Source organism: Apodemus sylvaticus, chromosome 13 (genome assembly GCF_947179515.1).
Source record: "Apodemus sylvaticus chromosome 13, mApoSyl1.1, whole genome shotgun sequence".
Taxonomy (NCBI): Eukaryota; Metazoa; Chordata; class Mammalia; order Rodentia; family Muridae; genus Apodemus; species Apodemus sylvaticus.
The window spans coordinates 95,334,037-95,347,657 of record NC_067484.1 but is presented as its reverse complement, the minus strand read 5'-3'; the positions used below and the strand labels follow the sequence as shown (position 1 = coordinate 95,347,657).

Below are 13,621 nucleotides of genomic sequence, written 5' to 3'. Positions count from 1 at the left end.
ATTATGTATCTATATACTTCTGACGGTGCAATCTCACCTCTAGAAATCAACTTATAGACACTATGGATTATGAGACTAAACCATTCCTCATTCTATAACATGCAGAAGAAATCTTCTGAGGGAGTAGAAGATGGATGTTCATCCATCACACAAAGGAAAGAGCATTATTCCAGCAGCATGCATTCTTGTTTAAGCCTTCCATTGCTAATAGTTTTGAGGTAAATTTATAGATACCAATACTGAATTTATAGCACAAACAGGAGAAAACATGATCATATTTATGCTCTATGCACATAAATAAAAGAATGGTCTGTTCTTGTCCACAGAGAATGTGAAGTTGGAAGGCAAACACTCTGTATTCTAAATAAGGGTTTCTAATATTCTCTAATTCTCACTTAAACTGCTAGGCAACTTGGAACTATTAATCTATCCTGACTATGTAATATAGCATTGAATAAATAATACAAATTGTCAATCGACAAGTGATCAACTAATACTTCTGTCAGTAATGGATTTTAGTTCAGTAATGTTGCACAAGCCCAAGTGTGTGTGTGTGTGCGCGCGCGCGTGCGCGCGCAATGGTAAAAATAGGTCGGGCAGTGATGGCGCATGCATTTAATCCCAGCACTTGGGAGGCAGAGGCAGGTGGATTTCTGAGTTCAAGGTCAGCTTGGTCTACAGAGTGAGTTCCAGGATAGCCAGGACTACACAGAGAAACTCTGTCTCGAAAAACCAAAAATAAAAAAATAAAAATAAAAACCACACACACACAATGGTAAAAATACAAATTCATATACAATATTACTAAAACCAAAAACTTAACATAGTATTTGTTAATTTGAGACTGAAAAAAACAATATTAACATCCATAAAGTAGGGCACTATACTCAACTACAAAAAAAGAATGAAGATTTCCATTCCACAGTATAATATTTTTAAGAGTCAGAAAAGGGTAGAAATATGAATATAAACATATACATACATGTAGTCCAAGTGTATTTGTCTTTATTTATAAAAAGAAATGTTAGAATAAATTTTTTAAAGCATAAAAGTAGAAGGCTAATGAAATAGTTTGGCAATTAAGTGTACTGGTTGCTCTTCCAGGGGACCTAGGCTGATTCCTAGCACCCACACAGTGGCTCACAACTATGTATAACTCTACTTCCAGAGAATCCAACACTCTCTGGTCTCCATGAACACCATGCATACATATGGTGCACAGATATTCATGCAAACAAAACATACATATAAAATAAAAATAAGTCTAAAATTTTTTTCATATAAAACTAAAGTATAAAAAATAAGAAAGGAAAAAACAGGATAGAGATGGCATATACAAATGAGAATTTACCAACTATATATTGAAATGAGGGGAGGGGGAAAAATGGAAGAAAATAAATTTCTAAATACCAAAAGCATCTTGCATTGAAATAACCTAAGTAACAGTAAGCTGTTTAAAATTCAAAAATAAAATATTATAAAGCTCTATTGACCAAATAAGGACAAGAAACAACTATAAGCCAGTACCAGTGATAATTCAAAACATCATCAAAAAGAAATGTTCTTGGACTACTAGCTAATTTTCAAGCCCAGGACAATAAACCTGAAAAACAAGCCTAAGCATCTTATGGCAAAAACAAGGGCTCTGTCAAAATCTATTAGGATCAAACAAATATGAGAACTAATATCAAGAGACTACTATTAGTCAAAAATAGGTCAAACTGTCCAGTCAGGGAAAAGACGCTAACCACTAAGCCTAGAAACCTGAGTTTCATCCATGCAACCCAGATGATAGAAGGAAAAAGTTAGTCCTAGTAGCTTTTTCAGGTAATGAAAGACCACAGGAGACTTTAGTCTCAAGAGTAGAAAGCCAGGAGACATCACCTGGACTCCTTTATTGCCAACTGCTGTATCAAAATGCTTGTTTCAACTTAGAATATGTGAGCCTTTTCCATGAAGCTTCCTTCCCCAGTCTCTCTCTTTTTTCATCCCTTCAGACCCTATGATAGTGGCAGGTCATCCTAAGGGTACTACTGCATCATTACCTCACTGAAAGGTTTCCTTGAGTATTATCTTACTTTCATAACAGTTTGTCTGTGCCAAGCCTCTCACATCAAGGCTGGAAAAATGCCTTCCTCTGCAAAGTAGCAATTAGAAGTTGAAGCAGTCATCCTTTGTATCATGAACTGTATTCAAGGTAAACAGCCACAGGTAGTGATAAGTTCTCTCAACAGAATTAGTTAATAAATGTGAAAGGAATACTAAAATTATACATGCTTCTTGCTGTGATACAAAAGAAAACAGACACATCTATGGAAATATTTACTAAAAAGTCCAACATAGTTAAACCAAGGTTTCTGGTTTATAAATTTATCTAAGAAATATGGTAGATATAAGAATAGAAAAATCTAGATAGTAAAACAGATATATAGTATCCCTGCCCCGGTCTCTTCAAAAAGACATCAGATGACAGGTGAGAAGTTGAGATAAGGAGATTCTACATTTAAAGACTTTTAAGAGACCAAAACCACAAAAACAGTAACATCCCCAGGGAGCAATGGGAAAAGAGACACCTATCGGTGGTGGTGTTCTTATATCAGTTGGGCAGATGGCAGTCCTTTGTTCATGCTTGGCTTGGTGGTCAAAGCTGTCTTATGCTTACCACCCATAAAAAAAAAAATCAAATCCAAACCCATAAATCAAAACCAAAAGCACCAGAAGAGGAAGACAGAAACCTGCAGACTACCATGCCACCCATAGACCTGCCCTCCAACACATGGCACATGCAGCAAGTGGTGAATGTAGTAGAGAATGTCACCCAGAAGCCTGCCAGCTGTGTGGCCAGCCTGTGCCAGGCAGGAGCCACCACATGGGAGTATATGGTGGTCAGATGGGAAAGACCAGCTTAAGTATTAATGAAGAGAGATGGAACTAGAGATTCAAAGGTAGAGAGGAATAGCCTCTTGTGAGGGGTCAGTCCCAACATCTGGAGCCATATTGAGATCCCAGCCTGAGCTGCCACTGGGGGCCATGTCTGAGTCTATGGCTCATATTACGACTAGGGAACATGGGGCTGTCTTTGGTCAGGACAGCCACTGGGGACCATGTGGATGTCCAGGGGCCATTCATAACTAGCCCCATTTCTCAATGGATGTGACACTTGGGAGAGCTGGCCCCATTGCTCACTTGAGGTCAGCAACTCGCCCAGGCAGCACAGTGGAGCTGACAATGGTGGTGGGGTAAGCCTGCCCTGAGGACTTGAATCTGGGAGAGCTAACCCCACCCCTTGTCTGCTGAGGGATGGCACAGGTGCAGAGGTACAGAGGTGATGCTCCCTCCTACTGTCATCCCTTGACAGATCTGGCAGTCAGACCAGATCTGGTCATGAACTCCGGACAGTTAGCCTGCCCCTCATCAACTGCGGCACTTGCTATAAAGTGGGCCTGCACCTTGCCTGGGCAGCACAGTAGTGAGGGCGCCAGGCCTGAGGACAAAGTGAGGGAGAGCTGACCCTGCCACCCCTCTGCCATGAGGTAGCCTGGGACAGGAGAGATGCCCTCTGCTTTTTTGCCCCTTGCAACCTGAGGTAGTCAGGAAAGCAGACCCTGCTCCTCGCTGGCTGCAGCACTTAGAAGAACAGGCCTGCATCTTCCCTGGGCAGCACAGTAGTGCCAGTCCTGGTGGAGGGGACACAGGTGAGCCATCCCTGAGGAAGAGAGGACAAGGGAGCTGGTCCATCACTCATCTGCTGTGAGGTGGCGGTAATGCCTTCCTCCTCACCCCCTGCAGTAACTGGAAAAGCTGGCCCTGGGGTCATGAAAGCAAGAGAGCTACTAGCCCCATACCAAGTGAGCTAGTCTGGTACCTCGCCTAGGCAAGACAGTGGAGCTGGCCCTGAGGGAAAAGGCATGGGTGAGCCAGCCCAGAAGGTGTGAGAACAGGAAAGCTGGCCCAGCCCCTCACAAATTGCAGAACTTGGGAGAGTGGGTTTTGCACCATGACTGGGCAGCACAGTGGAGTTGTGGAAGCATGGGAGTAGGCAAGCCAGCCCAGGAGCATGAGAGCAGGAGAGCTGTGCTGCAGAGCCTGGACCTGGTATTGCAGATAAGAGAGAACTGGCAGACTGACCAGTTAGTTCGGCTACCACCAGGCCCAGATCCAGGGCCCTGCTATTCTAAAGCTGCAAGATAGCCATGATTCAGGGCAACAACAGGATAACCATGAGGAGTCCTAATAAGGATTCAATACTGATGGTATCACAAAAGCTAAAGATCTTGAACAAGACCGGTAACTGACTGCAATGAACATCTGCAAGTGAAGATGTGTAGACAGAGGGATACTGTGGGACACACTGTGACATACTACAGCTTCATGATGAGATGTTTCCTATGCTTTGTTTTTGTTGTTGTTGTGTGTGTTTTATTTTGGGGGAAGGTTATAAGGGCAAAAGATGAGTATGAGGACAAGGGGAGATGAGCAGGACTGGGGTGCATGATATGAAACTCACAAAGAATAAAAAGTTAAAAAAATAAAATCTACTTTAGATATTCAGAAATGTAAACATAAATTGGAAATTAATGATAAAATGTAATGTTTGTGTTAGACATGATTATTCACAGTGGTTATAAAAACATGTCCTTTGTTTTTTAAAAGATACTATAGCATCTTAAGGATGAAATAATAAAGCATCACAAAATGAAATAATGAAGCATCATGAAAAGTCTGAGAAATACAAACTCTGGGCAATAGGTGTACACTATCTTACTTCTGTATGTTTGAAACTTTTCATTATAAATTAACCAAAGTAGCACTCGGGAGGTAGAGACAGGCATATTAGACAGGCAGATTTCTAAGTTTGAGGCTAGCCTGGTCTACAGAGTGAGTTCCAGAACAGCCAGAGCTATACAGAGAAACCCTATCTTGAAAAACTAACTAACTAACTAACTAACTAACTAACTAACTAGCCAAAGTTCCTCAAATGAATCTGATTCAGAAAATCCAGACTCATATGAAAAATATATACTCAGACAGCTTTATCATAAGTCTTTTTATATATCCCAACCCTTGAAATAAAAGCATGACTCACATATACCCTACCTCCCCTTCAAGCCTTACCAATACACTATCTTAGTGTGATAGATATAATTCCTTTCCCTACAATTATGAATTCCATGAAAGCAGGACCCATTTTTTTTAAACTCACTATGGTGCCCCATTGTCTTTTAGAGTTCTAAGTCCCCACTGTCTTTAAGTTCCAATATTTGTTTGTATATATCAAACAAATATGGTTGAGTAAATGAATGAATGATAGGAGAGTAAATATGATCCACTGTTTCTAATATAAGACAACTGGAGAAAGATTCCTTTATTTTTTTTAAGACTTATTTATTATATGTAAGTACACTGTAGCTGTCTTCAGACACTCCAGAAGAGTGTGTCAGATCTTATGGATGGTTGTGAGCCACCATGTGGTTGCTGGGATTTGAACTCAGGACCTTTGGAAAAGTAATCAGTGCTCTGAACTGCTGAGCCATCTCTCCAGTCCTGAGAAAGATTTCAATCTCTTGCCAAAAGTTGGTATAGAAAGTATTACTGCAGGTTAGCCAATCTTTTTAAATTATGACAAGAATAAAGATAATCTCTTGCCTCTCTACAATATCAGATTTTGAGTACCTAGCCTCCTACAATCATTTAGCAATCATTAAGAAAACACACTTTGCATTTTATAATCCCAAACAGAAAAGGTCCACTTATTAGAAAAATAAAATATATATACGTTATTCATCTGCTCAATGTATCTGTATGTTTTATTTTGTTTTAGACAGGATCTCTCGTCTACAATGTAGCTAAGGATGTAGCTAAGGATGACTTTGAACTCCCGATCCTCCTGCCTGTACCTTCTAAGTATTGAAATTCCAAGTTTGTACCACTACTCAGTGCTCACATATATATTACAGTGGATATAAAAGCAAGTATCTTGATTATCATTTTTGTTCAAAATGCACAAACTACTAGAGCAGTGGTTCTGGACCTGTGGGTCCCAACCCTTTTGGGGAAAGTCAAACAACCTTTTCACAGGGGTCTCCTAAGACCATTGGAAAGCATTGATATTCACATTATGATTCATAATAGAAGCAAAATTAGTTATAAGGTAACAATGAAAATAATTTTATGGGTGGGGCTTGGGGGGGGGGTCACCACAACATGAGGAACTGTATAAAACAATCACAGCAATAGGAACACTGAGAACCACTGCCCTAGAGTTATAAAAATAAGTTATAAAATACAAAACCAAGTGCCAAATAGAACAATTAAAATCAGTTGAGGAACTACTTCCAAAAACAGCATGACCCAAAGATAGTTCCTATATTTGTATTCCTACCAACATCATTTAAATCTGTAAATTTTATTTCTTAAATGCTAAACCAATGGCACATTTTCAACTTTTTTTTAAGATTTGAAATGTATGACTGTTTTGCCTATACGCATAATGTATATGTACTGCATCATGCCTAGTGACCTTGGAGGTCAGAAGAGGGTATAAGGTACTAAGGTCATTCATGTCTTGCCTGTCACTGTGAGCAACTGCTCTATACACCCACAGCTTTGTTGTAGTGCAAAAAGGCCCTTCAGTACAGAAAACATACTCACAAAGTACAGAAGACACAAATAAAAAGAGAACAAGATACTTAAATTTTAACTAATTAGCTCCCAACTGCCTTTCATACTAACCCAAAACCTTAGTAAAATTAGGTATTGTCTTAGTCAGGATTCTGTTGCTGTGAAGAGACACCATGACCACAGCCGTTCTTATAAAACAGAAAACATTTAATTGAGGCTTCTTTACAGTTTCAGCGGTTTAGTCCATTATCTTCAAGGCAGGGAGCATGGTGGCAGGCAGGCAGAAATAGTAGCTGAGAGCTCTGCAGGAAGAAAGTCCCTGGGTTTGGAGTGGAAAAGGGGCTGGAGATTTAACTCAACGGTAAACATTTGTCATGAAAGTACAAGGTCCTAGGCTTAATGACCATAACTACAAAATAAAACATGACTAAGGGAACAGTCTCCTAATTGAATCTATCTAATGTCTACATTTTCAGTTATATTTGGTTTGAATGTTTCAACAATACATATCTGGATTATAGCCTTAAGTGTCCAGTAAATTACTCTGCACGTAAAAGAGAAAATGTACCAGTAATAATATGACAATATTGGTTATCAATTATTAGGTTATTAGCCACCCTATACCATGATAAATTAATTAGCATAACAAACTAGTACAATAACCTCTCTCTTTTTCTTGAAGCTAAAATGAGCTTTCAGGGGTTAAAATAACTCACCTAAAATCCTCTAGCTCACACATGACAAGGTCTAGATTTGAATTCACATTTAGAACAACAGAAACATTTACTAAATGTGTAAATGAAAAAGGATTGTTTTCTAAATGTTCTAGCAATACACTAACAATCAGAACATCAGAACAGTCTAAACTATGCATGCCTGTAAGGATGAAGCAAAAATCTCATTTCTTGAGGCAATGAGTTCTTGGGACCACCTTGAGCATCATAGTGAGAACCTATGGCTAAAGTAAGAATGCTCCCCCCATAGGCGCATAGAAGGGTTAGGAAGTGTGGCCTTACTAGAGCAGGTGTGTTGCTGGGAGCAGACTTTTTGAGCTTTCAAAGCCCAAGCCAGGCCCATTGCCTGCCTGCCTGCCTGTCTCTGTCTCTGTGTCTGTCTGTCTCTCTCTCTCTCTCTCTCTCTCTGCTTGCAAATCAGGATATGTCTCTTAGCTACATCTTGAGTACCATGCCTGTTAGCCCCCATGCTCCCCGCCATGATGATTATGAACTAAACCTCTGACACTGTAAGCAAGTCCCCAATTAAACGCTTTCTTCTATAAAAATTGCCTTGGTCATACATGGTATCTCTTCACAATAGAATAGTGACTTAAGACAGAGTCCCATCTCTTGAAAGCAAAATAAAACAACAAAAAAGGCTAAGGAAAAGGGTTTGGTCCTACTAACACTAGTAAAACTCATAACCTTGAAATCATGAGGACTAATGGGCACACAGCTATGGACAACAGTAGCCAAAAACTTCACAACAAAATGTTCAGTTTAGTGAGAGATAGTAGTGATACTAACAACATACAAATAATCTATTTAAAATATAAAAAATTTGGGTTATAATATGATAGTCAAGAAGAGATACCTAAAAGACAGTTGAATGTTTATGATTTAGAATAAATAAAATAAAGGGCGAATGAGATGGCTCAGTCAATGAAGATGCTTGCAGCACATGCCTGGCAACCTGAGTTACTTCCCCAGCAACCACATAAAGGTAGACAAAAGAACCAACTCCACAAAATGTGTCTTCTGACATCCAAATGGCAAGCACAGATACACAGATACACACAATTAAAATATGTAAATAAAATGATTTATAGATAATGGAAAGAGTGATAAGTAACTGATGTTTCAAGTTTGGAATTAATTGTCCATTACATTCAAGGCAAAGAGGGAAAAAAATAATCTGCAATGAAAATATGGGGAAGGCACTAGTTAAAAATACAGAAAAAGAATTTCATGGAAAAAAAAAATGAAAACCAGCATCCAAATCTTTACATTTTTCTTTCACATTCTGTTTAAGTAATATGGTTTCCTTCCCCATCATCTACCCATACATCTTACACTTCCCCAGATAGAAATCTGAAAAAAAAGTCATGCTCTTGAAGAAATGGTTGGACAGCCACTTACTAGTGTATCTTCCAAGTAAACAGATAACATTATTATTGCCCGGGGGAAAAAAAAGTGTTTTCTGAGTAAAATTAGATTTAAAGACATTTGCCAGCAAAATTTGAAACCTTTCATTACTGGAGTGGATCTAGAAGCAAACATAACATATAATAATGAGATATTAAAAGACTAGAATGACAAGTACTCCATGTGGCAAATATTATGAATATAGTATTAGCTAAATCAGTCAGCGAGGGATCTGACACCCTTCTTGTGGCCTCTGATTGCACCTATATGCACACGGCACACATAAATACAAAGCTAGAGAGGCAACCAAGGTAAAAGGAGTATTAAAGCTCCAATCTATAACAGGTCCAATCCATACAAAAGGGAAGTGTAGAAATCTGCTAAGTCGCTGTGAATGGCAGAGTAAGGGAATGAATGAGTGAATGAATGAATGCTCAATAATAAACATAAAATATTGTACAAAGAAAATTCATGCTAGATACTACAAAACTGGAAAGTGGATTTGTTTCCAAAGAAAATTCCAATCTTTAAGTTCAGAGTGACCTGACAGTAAAATTTCAGTGGTCACCTTTGATAATGGAATTTTAAAAGATCAAGATTATAAGACTAAAACAGAGATAAGTAATCAAATTCATTCTCTGAATGTTCCTTTAAAGTCTTGTGCTCCTAATACCTGGCTTCTTTGACTCTTCCTTCATCTATCACTCTTGGATCTCTCTCTATGATATTCCTTTTCATTATAGCAGTTACAATCTGTAGTCATTATTTGTTATTGTAAGTTAATTCCACATCTACAATAGTCTACAGGCCATTTCTTCACACTCATTCCACTATCTTGTCAAATACAGCAAATTTAAAATACATCAGTTCTCAAGCAATTCCCAAACTTCATTATTTTTACCATTCTTACTATATATAACCCAAGCTCAACATTTTTGGAGTCATTTGACTAATGCCTCTCTGATTTTCCTCAACTCAATCAGCTTCCATCAATTCTTCCTTCTTTATTTTCATGTCCTAGCTCAGTGTTCCATTTGAGTGAGGACTACTAGGGTAATCTGAAAATTCTCCAAGCTCTCTTTATTCCCAGTCTTTTTCCATACAAATCTATCTTACACAGAACTACTGGATTAATCTTCATTCATTTTGTGACAGCCCAATTACACTCAAATCCACCAAATCTAACCCCATCCTTGCAACTTTACCTTGTTTCTCTAAACATGTCACAGCCAGTCATGGATGTTCATCCATCCTCTATTTGCTAACCTCAGTTCAGTAGCCAATTCATCATAAAGCACACTCTAGCACTCTCAACTCACAGCAATTTTTTCCCTTCAGTTTTCATTATATAGACAGATGAGTGATGGAAAAATACTGAATAATCATTTACAATTAATCAGTTGTTTGCTCAATCTGGAAACTGTTTGTTTCTGTATATGTATGTTTTACTAAATGGATTCAACTCTCTAAAAAGTCCATGTAATGTGTATTTATTTCCTTTGTACTCTCTACAGCTCCATCAGGTTCCTACTGAATGGTACTGTAACAAAAGAGAAAACTAGCAATTAAAAAAAAAAAAAAAACTCCAAAACCCTCCTTATAATCTACTTCATAATAGGAGGACCAAAAAGCAGAACAGGATGAGCAGATTGATGGTGAAGTGCTTGCCTAGTATGTGCTGGGTTCAACTGTCAGCACCACTAACAACAATAAAAAAACTTAATAACAACTTATGGAACTACTGAAAGACATATCAGACATGGAATACATTGGGAGTGTATAGTTAAGTATGTTTATAGCAATTCTGAAAGCTTTGGTAAGAAACCTTACAAATTGAAAGTATTGACTAACTGAATATACTTTAGAAAACTGAAATAAACACTAATTTTAATTTACAAAATTTCCTGATTCAGTATGAGATTTTAAAAATGTTATCTCTCTAAATGGCATCATTCTTAAATTTCCAAACTACTGAGTATACAAAGTTAATTCTCTGAAATTCCCGTGTCCAGATAGACACTGAAATGTGATTTTAGAGATCTTGTGATTTTGTTTACAAACTTATATATATATATTAGTTGGTAGTAAACAGAAAAATTCCGTTGATAACTGTATTGGCAGTACTCAAATGCCTATTATTTACAAATAAGTGTATTTGCTATCAACAACTGGGTAATTTTTATGGTAGGATTTTGGCTTTTTGTGACCTAAAAACTTCAGAATGTTTTAAAGTGGCAATAATTAGTTCACTACCACCAAAAAAGTTCTTAATACATGTGAAATATATTTACTAAGTGTTTTAAAAGCCACCAAACTTTTGTTGGCCTAAGACTAGTTGTAGGTGTTTGCATTTAATGTTCAACAGTTTCATTAGCCTCAAGACACCTAAAATTTTATCTTAAAAATCATTTCCTCTGTATTAATTCTCCATTATCATTTCCAAGTCTAAACTCCCTAATTCTATAAATAGAAAGTAGATTTTTCAATCCTACTGTCAAACTAATCGGGGAGGTTAGTACTAAGATTGTCTTTCAACAAGCTATACAATATAAACTTTGACGTGTTGACGTTCTGATACGATGGCTGAAATCGTAGTTTCTAAGTATGCTCGGTGGACTGAGGAGCTGAATCAAAACCAGAAGTTCAGAGTAGCTAGCCTAGAACCACTGAAATTGCTAAAAAAATAAAAGGGGGGGGGGGTGTCTTGAACTATGAGGTTTACTGGTGTTCCAAAATTCTTGCAAAAGAGAAATCTGGCATCTTCCCAAGGCTATGCACACCTGAGACTCTTTCCAGTTAACTAGGACTGCAAACAGCAACCCAAGGCAACCCAGAGAAAACAGCAGCACTCACCAGCAAACAATCTGAATTCACTTCCGATTTGGGATCCCGCAGCAGGTTGTCGATTTTTTCAAACCGAGTCTCAAAACTGTCCCCAGTCGACATGATGCTGCTACTTGTGACGATACCTTCGTACCCGCAGCGGAAAGCAAGTTCAACCAACTTCCTCCCCCGTGGGTTTGTAGCCGCAGGGCAGAGGAGCCGGAACCTCGGGGTCACCAGGTGCGCCCGGTCCCCCCTCCTCCCCCTCACTGAGGGGACCTCTACTCTCCAGACCCCAGGCTGGGTGTGACAGCGACCCGCAGCCGCTCGGACACCCAAAGTCGCATCCCACCCTGCAGCCCCTCGCGACAGCCGACAGCGCCGTCGCCAGCAGCCTGTTCGCTCTGGCGAGGCACCTTAGCCTAGCGGGCCCCGGCTGCCTTCGCCATGGCGGGGCCCAGTCCAGAGAAGGGCAGCGGCGGGAAGAGGGAGCGCAGCAGGGTGGAGACTCCCTCGGGGCAGCCAGGGAGGGCGAAGAGGAAAGGCGAAAGCGAAGGGCGGGTGAGGATCTGCGCCAGCTGCCGCCGCCGCCGCCTGGGCCGCGGCCGGCCCTGCTCCGCTCAGAGGCGCTAGAGGTAGTCTAGCTCTGCATCCCCGGTTCCACTCGGCCACGCACTGATCAGCCTCGGCCAAGAGCTGGTCCCCACAGAACAGGCTCACTCTCCCATTTTATCCGGTCGCTGCTGGAGTTGCTAACGCGGTGTCCGGCGGGGCAGGGCGAGGTCGGTGGCCCGATGGAGTCTCAGGGAAGACTGGCTGTGGTGGGCCCGGGAGGAAGACGACCGTAGGGTCCCTGCCGCTGCTGATGCGGGAACTTCTGGGAGGGGCCGCGGTCCGAGCTGGGAAAAGGGCGAGTCGCGGAGGCGAATGCCTGGGGGGGTGGGGCGAGGAGGGCTCAGAGGGACTAATATGTCCGCCTTCCTGTTCAAACAAACGGAGACCGCCGGCGCTCAGTGTGCATGCGCGACGCGGGCGTTCCGAAGGGAGTGAGCTGGGTCGTGCGCACGCGCATGCAGGCGCCCGCCAGGGCGGGGCTGGCCGGCTCACGACAGAGAGGAGGGAAGAGAGGCGGGGCCGGACGTGGGCGGGGCCTGGCAGGCTGGCCGCGGGGCGGAGTCGGAGGTGTGGTGGAGGACTGGGAGGAGTAGATTTTTCCCAGCTTTTGGTGGCTGAGCTGGCAGGCGCCCCAGATTCGCTTCCTTTGGGCCTTTGGTCGGGAGAATTCTGACAAGAAAAGAAGGCGCTTGTTATCACTGATATAGATACTTCTTGCGGCCTAGGAGGGTGCTTTTCTTTTGGTAGTACCAGTTATTTCAGCACCAGTGGAGTTTGGAATTTCCGGAGCACTCCGGTGGGCTTTTCTTGATGCCCACCACCGCAGAATCTGTTTACGATTCAGTGGGAAAATCACCACGGACTCAGCGTCCCCAAACCGAGTATGTCAAGGGAGCCTTAAAATGTTGACTCTGGAAGACGGAATCAATAGAAGTCAAAGGCAGTTTACTTAAAGAGGAAAAAATCATAGGAAAATCAATATTAGTAAGCTGTTTCTATTCGTTTCTCACAGCAACTGTAGTTTTGTCCTGTCTGTGAGATACTGCAACTTCAGGGCATTTAGTAAAACTTCAAATCGTAGTTTTTATTACAACTAAAGTGGAATATGAAAATAACGGGCATTCCTTAATTCAGTTTTTCATTGACTGTAGGGTGACAGGTTGAAAAAGGTTTCTGATTCTGTTTTTCACTGCCTTCAGTAGGAGTCCAACCTGATTATTTCCAATCAATCCTTGGGTTTGATCATAGGTCAAATGAAAGATTTCTAGTTGAACATGTGGCTATGTTTCACCTCACACTGGAAAATACTACAGATGAACCAAATGTCCGCATATTAAAAAAGCAATGCATGGCATCTGAACAGTAAATCAGCAAGGGAGCCAATAGGAAAAAGTAGGTACCGGAAATGTTTAGCTATAAAG

General features: G+C 40.7%; 1 protein-coding gene across 2 annotated transcripts in view; it reads right to left on the bottom strand.

Moving 5' to 3' along the window:
• Positions 1-12,606, bottom strand: part of Rock1 (Rho associated coiled-coil containing protein kinase 1) — a 98,829-nt gene extending 86,223 nt beyond the window's left edge. For both annotated transcript variants that reach the window (XM_052201346.1, XM_052201347.1), the window contains exon 1: positions 11,616-12,606. In XM_052201346.1, coding sequence (XP_052057306.1) covers positions 11,616-11,708 — 93 coding nt within the window. In that variant the 5' untranslated portion in view covers positions 11,709-12,606. The remainder of the gene's footprint in view (positions 1-11,615) is intronic.
• Positions 12,607-13,621: the final 1,015 nt, after the last annotated feature.